Raw genomic sequence first — 14,765 nt, 5'->3', positions numbered from 1 at the left:
TGTATTAATCGTAATGTTGTACAAGGAATCACGATTAGTTGGCAGTTTCCCAACTAATGGAGATTCTTTCATGTCGTTTTGCGAGTGAAAGCTATCTTATTATTGGAGAAAAACCTATGGCTTTAGTCCTACATGAGTTGTTCAATTCCTGATATTCATTTGGTCTTCTAACCCGTATGATATTCATTCATTTGGTCTTCTAACCCGTATGATCTAAGATCAAGAATTGTTTTAGTTTCGAGTTTATTTTGTGTTTATGAACTGATTTTTGGATAATTTAAGGTTATACACAAGGTTTTTTAAGGTGTTAATGATGTTTTAATTATGGGTATTCTGGATAAATAAATGGATTGAAAATTAGGTTTCTACATCTAAAAAACACTAACTTTGATTTTTCTCTCATCACTGTGATTAAAAATCTCCGGAACAACAAGCAACGAGTCACCTTTTTCTTAGAAAAAATTAAGGTAGATCTAATTAAAAAAACGCTGAGGCTTGATTTCCTGATGCTAATAGTTGTCATTAGGTCATAGAAGAATACTAATTAAGCATCAAATTCTGGGGTTATATCCCTAAGGATCAAATTGTACCAAATCTTGTTCGTACATGAAGCAAACGGTATCAAGAACCAGGTTGGTTGACAAACGAATTTTGGCATCAACAACACTTTCATACCCTTTAGAACCTCTATCGAAAGCTATCAGAATAGTATAATGAACAAGGTCTGAATAAGTTTTTGGGTTTAGTAGCAGACAACAAACAACAGAACAAAACTTTGATTAAAAAAATGCAAGTTTTAATCTTATGGTGAGAAGAGGCAAAAAATAAAATAAAAAAATAATTGAAGTTATAAGACAAGAAAGAAGAGGCTAGAAGTATTATTTGTCATGCTCTAAAAAAGCATACCAGGTTTGCATTGCACCGTCGAGTTTTCCTGAAAGGTAAAACAACAATTAGTTGAAAAAATAGAGATCAACTGTTCTTCTTCATGATCTACATGCGTCGATTAATGCCGGCTGTCCTTGTATGCAATTTCTGTCTCGAGCATTTGGCACAATTTGAATGGATATAGCAGGTGGCATCTCCATCGTCTTCGTCACTAGGATCCTTGATTTAACCCGCCAGGCAATGCTCCCGTCACAGAAACTATGTCCCCACCTCAAAGCCTGGCCCTTTCTTTTTCCTGGTTAATTAAACCCATGTCTTGTCATAAGCTGAAAGGGTAGCTTAGCTTCATTAGCAAATAGCTTTTAACATCCACTTCCGGTTGTAAATTTGATTACCTTAGTTAATTATAAGAGGGGAGAGCATCCATCGGTTTTAGCCCCAAATATACAATTAAACCGCGCCTTGCAACGTTGTAATTTTTAGTACCGGATATTATATTTTTTAGAGATTTTTTTTGTTAGAAATATATTAGAATAATATTTTTTATTTTCAAAAATTTATTTTTAATATCATCATATTAAAATAATCTAAAAATAAAAACTATTTTTTTAAAAATAAAACACTACCTTCGAGACCAACGACACAGACATGATGTTAATTGCATACGTGGGTTCTGTCTGGATTTTTAATAGCACACCAAGACATTATCCAGATAATTATTTTAGAGATTACTATCATTCTGACTGTGGCAGTTCAACTTGAATATATTAATTATTTTAGGTCATCCATTGAAATAAAAAATTAAAATTGAAGCGGATATCTTTTTAAGAAAAAAATTAATAAACCAACCTTTCTAGTCCCAGGTTCGTCTATCTTTTTTGTTCTTATTTTTCATTATTTTTTTACAGTTAAATCGATACCCTCACTCTTATTTTTTAAATTATTAATTTTTACTTTTTTAAAATAGTAATTGATGTTGTTTTTTAATTTTAAAGAGATTGTTGTGATTTATCTTTAAATTTTATCCTCTTATATTTGATATAGATAAGTTGCTTTTGTATGATGCTTTTATTTTATAAGAAGAAAAATCATTTATTCTTAGTAATCAAAATTAACCTTTAAGATAATATAAATAAAAAAATATAAAATAAAAATGACATTCAAAGTAAAATATGGCATTCGTGTTCATCTTTTGCTTTTACTTAGAATATCATCCTTTTGTTTTAGTATTTGATTAGTGTTAATAACTCTTATTTATTTATCGGTATATATATTATTTAGTTTATTTTATCAAGTATAAATACCATCTTTATCTTTTTTAATAAAAAAAAAACTATGATATAAAAAAATTAACATTGATGTATTTTTTTCTTACATTAAGAATTAACCTAAATTCTAATATGCATTACATTGTGCAAGTCATGCCATTACTATGAACAAGTAATTTTATGGTGTTAATGAGTAACCAATATCTTCTTATTAGTTATTTCATTAGACATATTTGAAATAGCAGCAACCCAAGCCTGCGTGTTAAGACTACCACTACTTATATTATATTATATGTGTATTTCTTTAATATCTATTTCATGAAATTATTTTATATAATTTAAGTATGATAAGTTATGTAAATTTTATTTTTAGTATTATTAAAAAAAAAGTTTTTAAAATCAATTTTAATACAAATTGATTAATATATAATATATTTAACTAGCAAAATTGGGAGTTAAGATTTTTTTATATCTCAATATTTTAATATCTTTAAAGAGTTTTATATAAGTTAGATATCATTAATTATGTATGTGTTATTTTAAAACGCAAGATTTTATAATATAAATATATTTGAATTTACTAAAAATATATATAAAAAAAAAGACGGCAGCGTAATCGGCTAATGTTTTACTAATAAATTAAAACATAAACAAGGCCGCGAGTCATAACAACTACATTTAAATTACAATCATTGATGTTAAGCAAGATCCTATATCAAGCAATGTTAAGCAAGATCCTACATTTAATATCCGATAATTGCCTTTGAATTTGACCTTTATATATATATATATATATATATATATATATATATATATATATATATATATATATATGTGTGAAATTATCATCAGGACAGTTGCCAGGTTTCTGTTCAGCAAAATTAAGCAAGATCCTATATCAAGCAAAAACAGAATTGAAAACATCCCCTCATTTCTAATCTATTCATCATACGGTAAATTCTTGTGCTTGCAAGCTGCAACAAGTTTCGATTTTCCATAATGTCTAAGAATTTTGTATCCAACAGCCAGCCACTGAGATAAACTCTAATACACTTATATCTAAATGTTTATATGTATATCAACAAGTTTTGATTTTCCATAATACTTTTAAGAATTTTTTTCAGTCCTTTTAGAAGGGAAAAGACTGGAAAAAGAAGAAGCCATGTGAGACAAATATCATGAAACTCCTACACTTACTGACATTGGTGTTTCGTCCAAGCCTATGGACTTGGATGGGTGCGAGAAATCCTTTGAATTTAGTGGCAACGAACTTGCTCTTGAGTTAAAGTTTAATGAATGATTGGCTTGAAACTTGTGCAGGATTTGAGTGGCAGCAGCAGCAGGCGCTTCCACAAAGCCACTACATGGATCATAACGAATCCCAGGAGATATTGCTGTGCATCTTGTTTAAGTTATCTACAAGTTCCGAGACCATGGGCTACAGATGGGCCGATTTAACTGTTCGTAAAAATAACTTCGGAAATCTATGATTTCTTCTGCTCTAGGTAATAGGACAGCAGAATATAAGTCGAAAACCTAGGCCACTTTCAAATGCAGCACTAACAGCAGCCATTTTCCCATGCTTCTGAGTCCATCGTGCAATCACAGTTGCTTTGGTAACCTATTAGGAGTATAGGACTGAAAAACAAATTTAAATCAGGGCCAGGGTCGCACCAACAAACTACCTCCAGCTTATTGCTGAGAATTCTAAGAAAGATACCCGTAAAGAATGAAACTCGGATACGAGAAGAGAGTTTGTTGGCTACTTTTTGTCTTATGAGGATTTATCAGTGCATTGATCTGAATCGAGTGGTTTTGGTTCCGGATATATATATGCCAAAAGTAATAAAAAATTTAATTCTCAACAGCAGATACTCATAATTATTTAGAATCCAGTGGTGATGAAATGACGAGAACCGCTATTCAGAAAACAAAGATAATAGACGGCAGCAAGTCTAGAAAACCAGAATGCTTTCAGACTGTCGGCAGCTAGTCTTTAAAAGTACTTAGCCATTTAGCCATCACAAGCTGATTTAACCTGTAATTGATACTTTTAAAAATATTACCAATTGATATGAATTATAAAGTGCTCTCATGACTATCAAACACAGCTGACTGGGTTAATTTCATGTCTAGAAAATTAGAAATCTACTGCTAAAACTTATAAAAGTGAGTGCTTCGTCTCAATAAAGCAATGCATACATAAGCTACCAGAATCTCTGCTGCCACATGAATGCTGATAAAAAAAATAAAGTGACTATGATCAGCACCGCTCACAACAGCAACCGTTCTGGGGTCATCGGTATACTTTGAAAGCATGTTAGGGCGCGTTTGTTAAGGTGCACGTTGCCAAACGCATCCTAAGACAGCACTCTTGAACTTGTCGATGGTTTTCATCAAGTGATGCAGTTAAACGTGTTTCTTCACAGAGCTTTACAATATCGTCTTCATCCTAAACAGGTTCCTAAAAAGAAGAAATATTATATTGTATCAAAAACAAATATTAATGTAGCTTCTTAGAGGTCAATTTTCTGTAGGCATCACAAAGAATTCAACATGCAGACCAACCTCCTCTCGTTCTTTAATTGCATATATATAACTGCGGCATCTTGAATGGGATCTTCGTTACGTGAAATAATTCCAAGCTTGTAAACTAGTGATTGTCTAAATTGAAATATCTTATCTTTGAAAAAAATTAAAGTTATCAACTATACAGTACTGCTATAATGATCTTCGATCATAGGATGAACACATATATAATTTATGAAAATCAAATATTTCTCTAATTATACATGTCCAGCAACGCAAATGACATTTTGGCGATCGAGGACTTGACAATTTGTGGTTACGGATACGTTAAATTCATTATCTAAAACTATTTATTCATTCTTTTGAATATTCAACGAGTAAAAAATATTGTGCAAATTTGATTTTAAATTATAAACTTCAAAGTATATATTATTAATCATTAAATCTTAATATTTATTCTTAGAAAATTTCGTAATTCTGATATTTTCAATGGAATGTGAATGTTCTATTTTATTAAAACTAGTCGTTAACGATGCAATGTAAGATTAGAGAAACTCAGGTGCAAGATAGAAGATAACAAAATAAAACTTTAATTATAACGATTAGAGAACCATAGATATTTAAACACCAGCTTTTTGGTCAATGAAATAAGAGAGTACAAAAAACATCAACTTTTTTTAAGCAACAAATTAAGAATTCCGAACAGTCTCAAGATTCAACTAGTGTTTGAAACGATTTACGAAGAAAATCAACCAGTCAGTTGTGGGTCGCTGGCCTAAAACTAAAAAAATAATAATAATAATCACTAACATTAAAAATAATAATAATAATAATAATAATAATACTCTCCTCCTGAAGTACTATTAAATGTTTTTTTTTTTTTCAATTGTTTTTTCAATCTCAGTTACATTCTTTAACATTAGGTTTATTGAGGATTGTACTTTATAATTTTTTTAATTTTTTATTGGATTATCCCGGTCTCATGATCTGGATTGCGGGTTTGACGTATTAACTCGAGTTGACTTGAATAATTATTTGTATTTTTTTATTTCATCATTCAACATTGTATTTATTAAAAATTAAACTATATAATTTGTTTTGATTTGTTTTGTATACACTTATCATAATCAAATGACTCTACATGTTAACCAAAATTAATTTAATATATTGTAATTTTAATGTTTATAAAAAAATATTATTTTAAATTAGATTAGATTTTCACTAATAATTTAAATTATATTTGAATTATTCAAATAAAAAATATATATCATTTCATTCACCTCAAGAATTAAAGTTTTTTTCAATTCAACCGCAGAATGGTGGATGTCAATAGGCTCCTAGGTCCCAAATTCCAAGTCAGTCAGTCAATGTTTCTCCAATTCCAATTTCCAACGGCTATTACATTAATAAGTAAATTGCAATTTTACCTTATCCAAATCAACGTATTAATGATCATATTTGTTAAACCTGACATTTTATTTTATCTGAAAAATTCATCAAAACTGATTTAAATTAACTTTAAAATTAAATTGAAAAAATATTAATTTCATGCAACTCCGATGATATTAGATTGACTCGTAACTAAGTTCAAACCTAATTGAATAAACATTAAAATAAAATTTAGTAAAAAATAAAGCAATATCACTTTAATAAAAATAATTAACCATTACTCAATAATTCAGAATATTGGTCTCGCAACTCTCGGCAGTGCCATCTACTTCATAATATCATGTCCAAATTTTGTTTAAAAAAAATAGTATACCTTTGGCCTCTTTCTAATAAAGAAATACAAAGGGCATGCCAGTAACACTATAGATCCAGTACTCAAGTGTCGGTGGAGACTTCTGTCTCTGAATGTTCGAAAATGGCAACCTCAGTTTCTTCATCGCTAGTCCCACTTCTCTTCTTTGCAAGAATCTCGGGTCTTTTGGCTGCAGCTTTAGTCATTTATTGGGCTCTTGTTTTCAAGTCTAGCTTTCTACCTCAATCTACCTCTCAAGAAGACCTCGTTTATGCAGTATGCACTTTCCTCCCTTCCTCCTGTCTCACATTTCTTAACCACAGAGAAAAAGCATTTCTTGAACTTCAGTTATATTGATGGCTTTCTTTCTTTTCTTATGTTCTTTTTACAGGTTCTCCATCCTTTGCTAATGGTGATTGGTTTCATTCTCATCAGTGGAGAAGGTAATTTTGGCATTAATTTACCCATGATCTGTACTAATTGATGGATAGAAGCTTAATTAGCTTGACTTATTATAATATGGAAGTGGTCTCCAAAATGGAGGTTGATTCTTGCTTTTGTTGCTCCTTCCTCTTCCTCTTCTTTTTTGGTACTTTCAGCAATCTTGGTACATAGATGGTTGCCTGGTTCAAGGGGTTTCAAGAAATCAGTGCATTTGTGTCTTCAAGGACTGGCTTTGGCTTGTGGGATTTTTGGGATATGGACAAAGTTTCATGGCAACGATGGGATTGTGGCAAATTTCTTTAGTTTGCATTCCTGGATGGGTTTAATCTGCATATCCTTGTTCGGAGCTCAGGTTTGTTCTTCACTCCTGATTTTTTTACTCTTTTTTTTTTTTTCCTTTTCTTGCTCATTTGGAAATTGAATTATTAGTGATGTCGTTGTGGTGAGGGTCGTCATTTCCTGTAATCATCACTAGATAAGGCCATTGTCGCCGTGGACCCTCACGTGTACATTCCCTTAATTCAAATTGGAAAAGCAACTAAGCTACATTATTATTGATTATTCAGTTATTTATTAGTATAAGCAATATTATTATCTTTTACTAACTAATGACAAAGCATTTTGTAATTCAATAACGTTACCCTTTCGGAAATGGATGCTTTTGAGGGAGAAGCATGCGGTGGAATCATTGTCTTTTTATGCTTTTGGGCTACGAGAAACTCAGTGATTTTGGACCAGAAGGAAGCCCAATAACTGTCCCACCATGACAGCAAAACGTAACGAAGTATCTATGTTTATTTTCTTCTTGAAGAACGTCAGTCTTCTCCTAATACTGCTTTTGACCGCCTTTGACTGGACAAAAGAGGTGTCCGAAGTCTGATCTGAGAATACTCTTGATCATAAAATAAAAAAGAAGAGAAAAATCCCAGTTAAAATCCTTAGACTTTAAGTGGATTGAAGTTTGGGCAAATAGTTTCAAATCTTGATTGGTTCTGCAGCAGTGAACATCAGAAAAGCAGCAAAACGAGGGATGAAAATGGCCCCTATGAGTCAGTTAACTATTGACTAATGATTGTTTCGTGGCGTTGTTGTTTCGATTTGTTCAAGAATGAAATTGGTGCGCGGAACCATCCAGGACTGCTTTCATGTATTGGAATTACTATTCATTTGGTTGGCTAATGTTGTGAATTAAAGATTTTCTGCTGGTTTCAATGTGCAGTGGTTGATGGGTTTCATGAGCTTTTGGCACCGAGGCGAAATGCGAACAGTGAGGATAAGAGTGTTACCATGGCACGTCTTTCTTGGTCTCTACACATATGGGTTAGCCGTGGCAACAGCAGAAACAGGACTACTAGAAAAGATTACATTCTTGCAAACAAAGAAAGATGCATCCAAACACTCCTCGGAATCCATGGTTGTCAATAGTTTAGGACTGAGTTTAGCTTTGCTGAGTGGCATTATAATATTAGCCGCAGTTTCTCCCAAGTTTCAAAGGGACCTTACGTACTCTGAATCAAAGAAAATGATGACAATATGATGTGCTGTGCGCTTAGTGATGTTTTATGTACATCGTGCAAATTAAGTGCCTGTTATTGATAGCGGTGAAGATAACGTCTTGCATCTATTTTCTAACTACGGAATAATAGAGTGAAACAAATTGAGTGCAAACACTGATACAACGTTGTGGATCACCACATTGGTTTTTTTTTTTTTTTTTCCAGTTGTGCACAAAAACTAAGTGAATAAGGAGAAGAGGGGAGCAAAGAAAATTTCGTTGGAGCCACGCCATGATTTCACCGGTGACATGCGCTACCATAAAAGGATTTTGGGTTTTGGCAGCACAAGGAGGGCCTGCACGCGCCACCTCAATACTTTGGCCTTTTTGCTCGTTGACGTGTGTAACTTACACATCAAATAATATTTTTTTGCTCCCGTTTCATTTATTCCATTTTAATTTAGTCCTATATTTCACATAATTGTTTTATTTGGTCTCCAATTCTTTGATAACTTTTTAATTTAATCCCAAATTTCTTCTTCCTCTAGGCTAATTAAGGTCGTACCGGGGAAAAGAAGGAGATATATTGCAAACCAAGGTTAACCATTATCGATACAATATGATTTTTTTCTTAAAAAATATATCCCTAATTCTTTTACCGCTTTTCAATTTAGTTTCTTTGATAACTCTTTAATTTAATCCCAAATTTTATCCCAGCAGAGGTTCATTAAAACCCAAGAAAAATAAGAGATAAGAAAGGATTGTCTAATTGAGTTTGGATCGTGAATTTCACGATTAATCTAGATTGATCAGGTCGATACAATATGATATTTTTTTTAAAAAAAATTATCCCCAACTCTTCAATTTGATATATTTAATAACTTTTCAATTTAGTTATAAATTTCATCTAACCCAATGCTAATTAAGGTCCAACTGGAAATAAAATAAATCAGAAAATGACATTGATTAACTAGGTTATATTTTTAGGTTGTAAATTTCATGTTTAATCTAGATTGATATGATATTTTTTTAAAATTTTATTTTTAATTTTTTTATAACTTTTTAATTTAATTTTTAAATTTTATTAAATACGGGGCCAATTAAGACTCAATTAGGGAGAAACAAGAAAAGATAAAAGAAGAAAAATGGTCTAATTGAGTAGCTCATTGTAGCTGTGTGTAGCTGTGTTTGATATACTTGATTTGATATAATATATTGTTGTTTTTTAATTTTGTTGTATATTTTTTTAAATAATTCAATCATCGGACATTTAATTATTTTATATTTAATCTAATAGGGTTAAACGAAGGTTAAATCAAAGAAGACCTGAAAAATTTGTCGGAGCCAGATTGCTATTTGAACGGGGCTACTGGTTTACATTTTAACACGCTGGATGAAACGAAATACACCAACGTTTTTTTATTTTTGCATTTATTAAATATATGGTGGTTGAATAATTTTATCCAACACTCGGGTCAAGTTTTTAATTCGGATGTCAAAATTTTTCATGGCATGCATCAAAAAAGAAAAGAAAAGAAAAGGTAAAAGACAGGGCAGGTAAATTTTTGTTTGGTGCTATATTACTGGGCCGATGCTGTTGCCGTAGCTGTTGCTGTTGCTGTTGCTGATAAAAGAAGAGAGAGACGCAGACCTACCAAAGCAGTACAGTTAAAAGAAGAGGAAGGAACTCCAGCATCCAATTTCGCTAACTTGTCTAATGCTTTGATCATTTCATTTCCAGCATTAAAAAAAAATGTTCTATTCTACTGCTACTGCTACTGCTACGGGCGCTCCTTCCTCTCTCTTCCTCCGCACAGCCGTCACTCCGTCACTCCTACTCCTACGACGCCGTAATCTTTCAGTTCTGAGATCCGAAAACCCTAACAAACACCTCCGCCTCTCCGCTTCACTCACCGACACGCACCCCCACTTCTCCTGGTCCTCTCCTCCACCTCCAACTGACGATGACCATTTCAGAGGCTGGGCCTTTCCCGAATCCCCTCCACAAAGCAACAACAACAAGAAAGGTTTTTCTCCTCTTCTTTTTACCTTCTTGCTTTTCCTCAATTTCACTTTAGTTTAAGTTTTTATTCATTATGGATTTCTAGGGTTGCCGAAAATTGTAATTATTGCTGGGATTGGGACCTGTGTTACTGCTCTGTTAGCTGCCATTGCATATTTCTTGCTCTCTAGAAAAGGTCGGCCTCCTCACTGCTTCAATTATGCCAATTTCGTGTTGCTTCGGTGCTTTATATATATACATATATTAATATAATCTACTGTTATTACAGGATTCGAGTTCCGATTTCATAGTCCAAGTTCAACTGAGACCACCGTATATGATAAAATTGAAACTAATATGTCTGACGAAAATGCTGCTGCTGCGTCTGACGCAGCCATGGAGGGTGTATCTGATGCCACCGGCATAACTCTCCATAAGGGTACATTAAATCATGTCTCCTCTCGAGTGTTTCGTTGCTCTTCAGTTCTGTTAATGGCATTGCTCATTTCTAGGGTTTTGCGAACTTTATTTTAGTAGAAAAGAAGCCAGCGTTATCTGCAATATACAAATTGGTTTGTGTTGTTATCATAATGGGTCTATAATTGAAGCTTATTATGAAGATATTTCTCCTTTCATGTCTTTCCATTGTCTTTTATTTCCTTTTTCTATAACGAAAATGTTGCAATGTTGGTCAAATTCCTCTGAAGTGTTTTGATTTTGGTTCTTGAATGTATCCATTTGTCTGTACTTCAGAACCTGCAGAGAAGCTTGAACGTGTGAAAGTGTCGGTTTATGTGGATTCTAACCAACTGGAAACTCTATTGGCGTTAAAGAAACTGAAGGTTTGTTTTCAGAGACTTTTTATGCAATTAGAAAAGCTTGTTTCTTACAAAGACTCGTTGTGTTATTCTCAATTTAACATGTGAAGTTGTACAAAGTCATTTGATTTACTTCAATCTTGCTGTCTCTACTTCGAATGCCTAAACAAACCTTGAGAGGCATATGCCAAACCCTTTAAAAATTCTATCTCCTGGCTGATTGGGAGGAGTGTAGGGATAGAACTTATGGATGTGCACCTCAGACGAATACCATAGAGATATATGATCTGCCAGAGTTGGATAGAAAATTACTTCCTTCATTGTCAAGTAGATGTCCACAATTGCTAAAGCATATTTCTACTTGATTATAATCGTTGTTATATTGTGATTCTGGTAATCTATGGATTGTATTCTTTCAACCCTAAGTTCTGCAACTTCATTGCGGTTTTTTATTTTTTTAAAATCTTCAAGGCCTTATGTCCAGTTCTGAGCATGAATTTCTTGACTGTAATTAAGGTACACAGATCATTGAAGATGATGTAGCGGCTGATGAATTATGCACTAGGAGGGAATATGCAAGATGGTTACTCCGTCTAAATTCAATGTTGGAAAGGTAGCAACCTGTCTATGCGTCTGATGGAATTATAATTGTGAATGCTTTTTGCAAGTCTGCCTCAGCAGCTTTTTTTGGTTTTAGGAATCAGAAGCATAGAATTGTTCCATCCATATCACTTTCTGGTTCAGTAATAGCTGCATTTGATGATTTGGGCGTTGAAGATCCAGATTTTGAATCCATCCAAGGTAAGGCTTAATCTTGATTTTTGTTTCTAATCAAAGATTGAGTTTGTTGTTAAGGAGTTCTAAAACACTTGTTTCTGGGTTGCAAAAAGCCCTTGCTGAGTCTGGCATCATACCCAGCAAGCTATCAGGGACGAATTCCTGTGCTGACAGTTCTGATGGTAGAAGCTTCTGCTTTTACCCCGAGAGGTATGGAACATGCACTAAACCATACATTTTTCCATCTTTTCCACATGAGCCTTCTCTTCTTCCTCTTTTAAGAACTGGTCCTTTTCTTTTACCCTTTCTTCTTAATATAACGTGTCTGGAGGTGCAGGTTTATTTCTCGGCAGGATCTGATCAACTGGAAAGCTCAATTAGAGTATGGTTTTTTACCAGGAATAACAGAACAGGTTTCAAATTTGATTCTTAGATTTATTAAATTGCTTAAAACAAAGTAAAAATGAGCTTGGTATTTTCACCAGCCTTTCATGTCTATTAAAACCTGACTTGTCTACAGTCCAGATGTCAAAGACTAAAGTATATTATATGGATGTAAAGGAGATAAGCTCAGATGCAACACCTGAACTTCTTACTGACATGTTGGCCGGGGACAAGAGCATCATCAGAAAAGTTTTTGGTATCTTCCCCTTCTCTTTCCCCTCCCCTTATTTCTGTTCCTGTGACTATAATTAGAGTTTTTTAGCCTTTTAACTTTTTGACAACATAAAACTCAAGTTATTAATGCATTCTGTTGACTACCTTATGCAAGACCCACATGCACTTGTATATTTAACTCCTCCCCTGTGGATTACCACCACACAGAAAAAGAAACCTTAGGCTTGTACAAGTCTCTGTAGGATTCAGAGTTTAGCGATTTCAAAGCAAATGCTCATGTCATAGAATTACATATGAAGACTATGATTCCTTGTTCAAATCTGCACAGGACAGAGCAGGCGGTTTCAACCAAATAAACCTTTAACAAAGGCACAAGCAGCAGTTGCTCTGATAAGTGGCAGGATGTCTGAAGCAGTTTACAATGAAATATTGAGGCTGGAAGCAGAGAAGTCTTTAAGGCAAGCTACAGTGAAAGAAATTAGGAATGAATTTCTTGAGAGAGGAGATATAAAAAGGTTTTGGGATGAGAAGATGAATGAAGAAAAAATCCGAGGTTTTGAGGTTGAGAAGCTTTATATTGCCGCTTTACATGATTTGGAAGAGGAGAAAATTGTACAGGTGAAAACTTACGAAGAGTATTTGAAGGAGAAGGCAGCTATGGATTGTCAGAGGCAACTGCTGCTCCATCTGAAGGAAGAGGTTGATGAGATGTCAGAAAGGCTTGCATCTGAGAGGTCTGTGTATGCAGCTGAGCAGTGTAATCTGCAGGAATTGCTTAGTAAATTACAGTTTAAGCAGGAAGTGATGCTTGATACAAAATCTATACTGGAAGCTGAAATTGAAGCTCTTCGAATCCTCAGGTAAGTATTACAATTCAGTCTTCATCTTGATTGTCTTTATACTCATTTGCTGTATGGCTGTTGTAATAATTTTCTGAAGCTGTTCTGGATTTATAGTTTCTCTTTTTAACACAGAACTAATTCTTCTACTAGAGGATATAATCAATGCTATCATTATTCACCACTGATTTGGTTGTTTTCAATTTGGAATTTGCTCTGTCAGTATGAGAAGTAATGGCATCTGTGATGAATTGGAAGTCTGCTTTCCATCATGGCATGCAGAGCTGGAAGTGGATGTCTAAGAAATCTATTGATAAACATGATGTATTTTCTACTATTTCAAACAATAATCAGTTCCTAACCTTAATTGATACCTGTTTTCATCTTGGATCTGATGCTATATTTAATGAAGATCGTCTAAGAAATCATGCTATTCCAAGTTATTCTATTTTTTGTGATAGCATAATTTTGCACTGAATAAACCTTTTTTTTTCTTTTCCCGTGTTTGATAATCTCCCTTTCTGTTAATTTTATGATATGTTCACGGTTCTCCTTTTCTAATGACTGGAAGCAATTAGTGCAGATCTTGGGTAGAAGATGAGGCAAGGAAAAGCCAAGCCCGAGCTAGAGTTCTGGAGGAGGTTGGACGAAGGTGGAAATGGGACAATCAAGCCTGAACATACCAGTGCCTTAGCAGGACTTCCAATAATTACCCCCATGTTTTTTCATGTAGGGTTGTATAAGATACCGTGGATGTGAAAATTGATTGGTGAATTGTTATGGGGGATTTTGGTTTCTCTTCTTCTTTGTAATATAGTCACCATGTATGTTGCTACTTCTGGATTAATTAATCAAGCAATTTGAGAATAGATGAGATACTAGGGGATATATGAGGAGCATTTCTTCCTCCAATTTGTTTCCATTTGGTGGCTAGCCTTTAGTAGTTTGTTTAACCCGAGAGTCGATGCCAGTTAGAGCTGTAGTGATAAATGCCTCAGGTTGGGACGGCCGCTGTTTCCATGCTTGTCTGTATGATGACTTCTCGATGAATGAATTCAAAATGTATTCTCTATCTGCTCTTCGAGAATACCAAATTGAAACGAAAGGTTGGAAGAGTGTTTTCATCAATGGTGTTCATCTGAAGAATATGCAGAAAAACAAGTTTTCATATTACACCTTTCGTAGTTCCATGTATGGGGAAGGCTAGGAAATCTCCAGGACAATAAGTAATGTGCCATAGAAAGTTTCCAACGAAACCCTTTAAGTTGAAGATGCTGCGAGCTCCTATCAATTCTTTGGACGGCGAACGAATCATGGAAATGCTATGATTACAGGAAGAAAGTTAA

General features: G+C 33.7%; 2 protein-coding genes across 4 annotated transcripts; both read left to right on the top strand.

The window, feature by feature from the left end:
- The first annotated feature begins 6,433 nt into the window (after nt 1-6,433).
- LOC7466926 (probable transmembrane ascorbate ferrireductase 4) lies at nt 6,434-8,846 on the top strand. 2 transcript variants are annotated; one of them, XM_024610058.2, is made up of 4 exons: nt 6,434-6,702; nt 6,818-6,869; nt 7,026-7,222; nt 8,592-8,846. In XM_024610058.2, the coding sequence occupies exons 1-4, from the start codon at nt 6,550-6,552 to the stop codon at nt 8,610-8,612; spliced, it is 423 nt and encodes a 140-aa protein (XP_024465826.1). In that variant the 5' UTR covers nt 6,434-6,549; the 3' UTR covers nt 8,613-8,846. The 2 variants fall into 2 exon arrangements, with proteins under 2 accessions (XP_024465826.1, XP_002315965.2); XM_002315929.4 differs by lacking the exon at nt 8,592-8,846 and adding an exon at nt 8,090-8,502 and having other exon boundaries at nt 6,438-6,702.
- Nucleotides 8,847-9,971: 1,125 nt separating this feature from the next.
- LOC7466925 (uncharacterized) lies at nt 9,972-14,288 on the top strand. 2 transcript variants are annotated; one of them, XM_024611017.2, is made up of 11 exons: nt 9,972-10,392; nt 10,474-10,563; nt 10,657-10,806; nt 11,121-11,209; nt 11,710-11,798; nt 11,883-11,986; nt 12,076-12,172; nt 12,300-12,375; nt 12,488-12,602; nt 12,909-13,440; nt 13,998-14,288. In XM_024611017.2, the coding sequence occupies exons 1-11, from the start codon at nt 10,119-10,121 to the stop codon at nt 14,011-14,013; spliced, it is 1,632 nt and encodes a 543-aa protein (XP_024466785.1). In that variant the 5' UTR covers nt 9,972-10,118; the 3' UTR covers nt 14,014-14,288. The 2 variants fall into 2 exon arrangements, with proteins under 2 accessions (XP_024466785.1, XP_024466784.1); XM_024611016.2 differs by having other exon boundaries at nt 9,974-10,392; nt 14,003-14,288.
- The last annotated feature ends 477 nt before the right edge of the window (nt 14,289-14,765 follow it).

Source organism: Populus trichocarpa, chromosome 10 (genome assembly GCF_000002775.5).
Source record: "Populus trichocarpa isolate Nisqually-1 chromosome 10, P.trichocarpa_v4.1, whole genome shotgun sequence".
Taxonomy (NCBI): Eukaryota; Viridiplantae; Streptophyta; class Magnoliopsida; order Malpighiales; family Salicaceae; genus Populus; species Populus trichocarpa.
This window is presented reverse-complemented; position numbering and strand designations above follow the sequence as displayed.

Coding starts and splice junctions, on each gene's coding strand:
- LOC7466926 (XM_002315929.4), top strand. CDS start 6,550: ATGGCAACCTCAGTTTCTTCATCGCTAGTCCCACTTCTCTTCTTTGCA. Junction 6,703..6,817: donor AAGAAGACCTCGTTTATGCA/GTATGCACTTTC, acceptor TTCTTTTTACAG/GTTCTCCATCCTTTGCTAAT. Junction 7,223..8,089: donor TATCCTTGTTCGGAGCTCAG/GTTTGTTCTTCA, acceptor TTCAATGTGCAG/TGGTTGATGGGTTTCATGAG.
- LOC7466925 (XM_024611016.2), top strand. CDS start 10,119: ATGTTCTATTCTACTGCTACTGCTACTGCTACGGGCGCTCCTTCCTCT. Junction 11,987..12,075: donor AGATTTTGAATCCATCCAAG/GTAAGGCTTAAT, acceptor GGTTGCAAAAAG/CCCTTGCTGAGTCTGGCATC. Junction 12,173..12,299: donor TTCTGCTTTTACCCCGAGAG/GTATGGAACATG, acceptor CTGGAGGTGCAG/GTTTATTTCTCGGCAGGATC.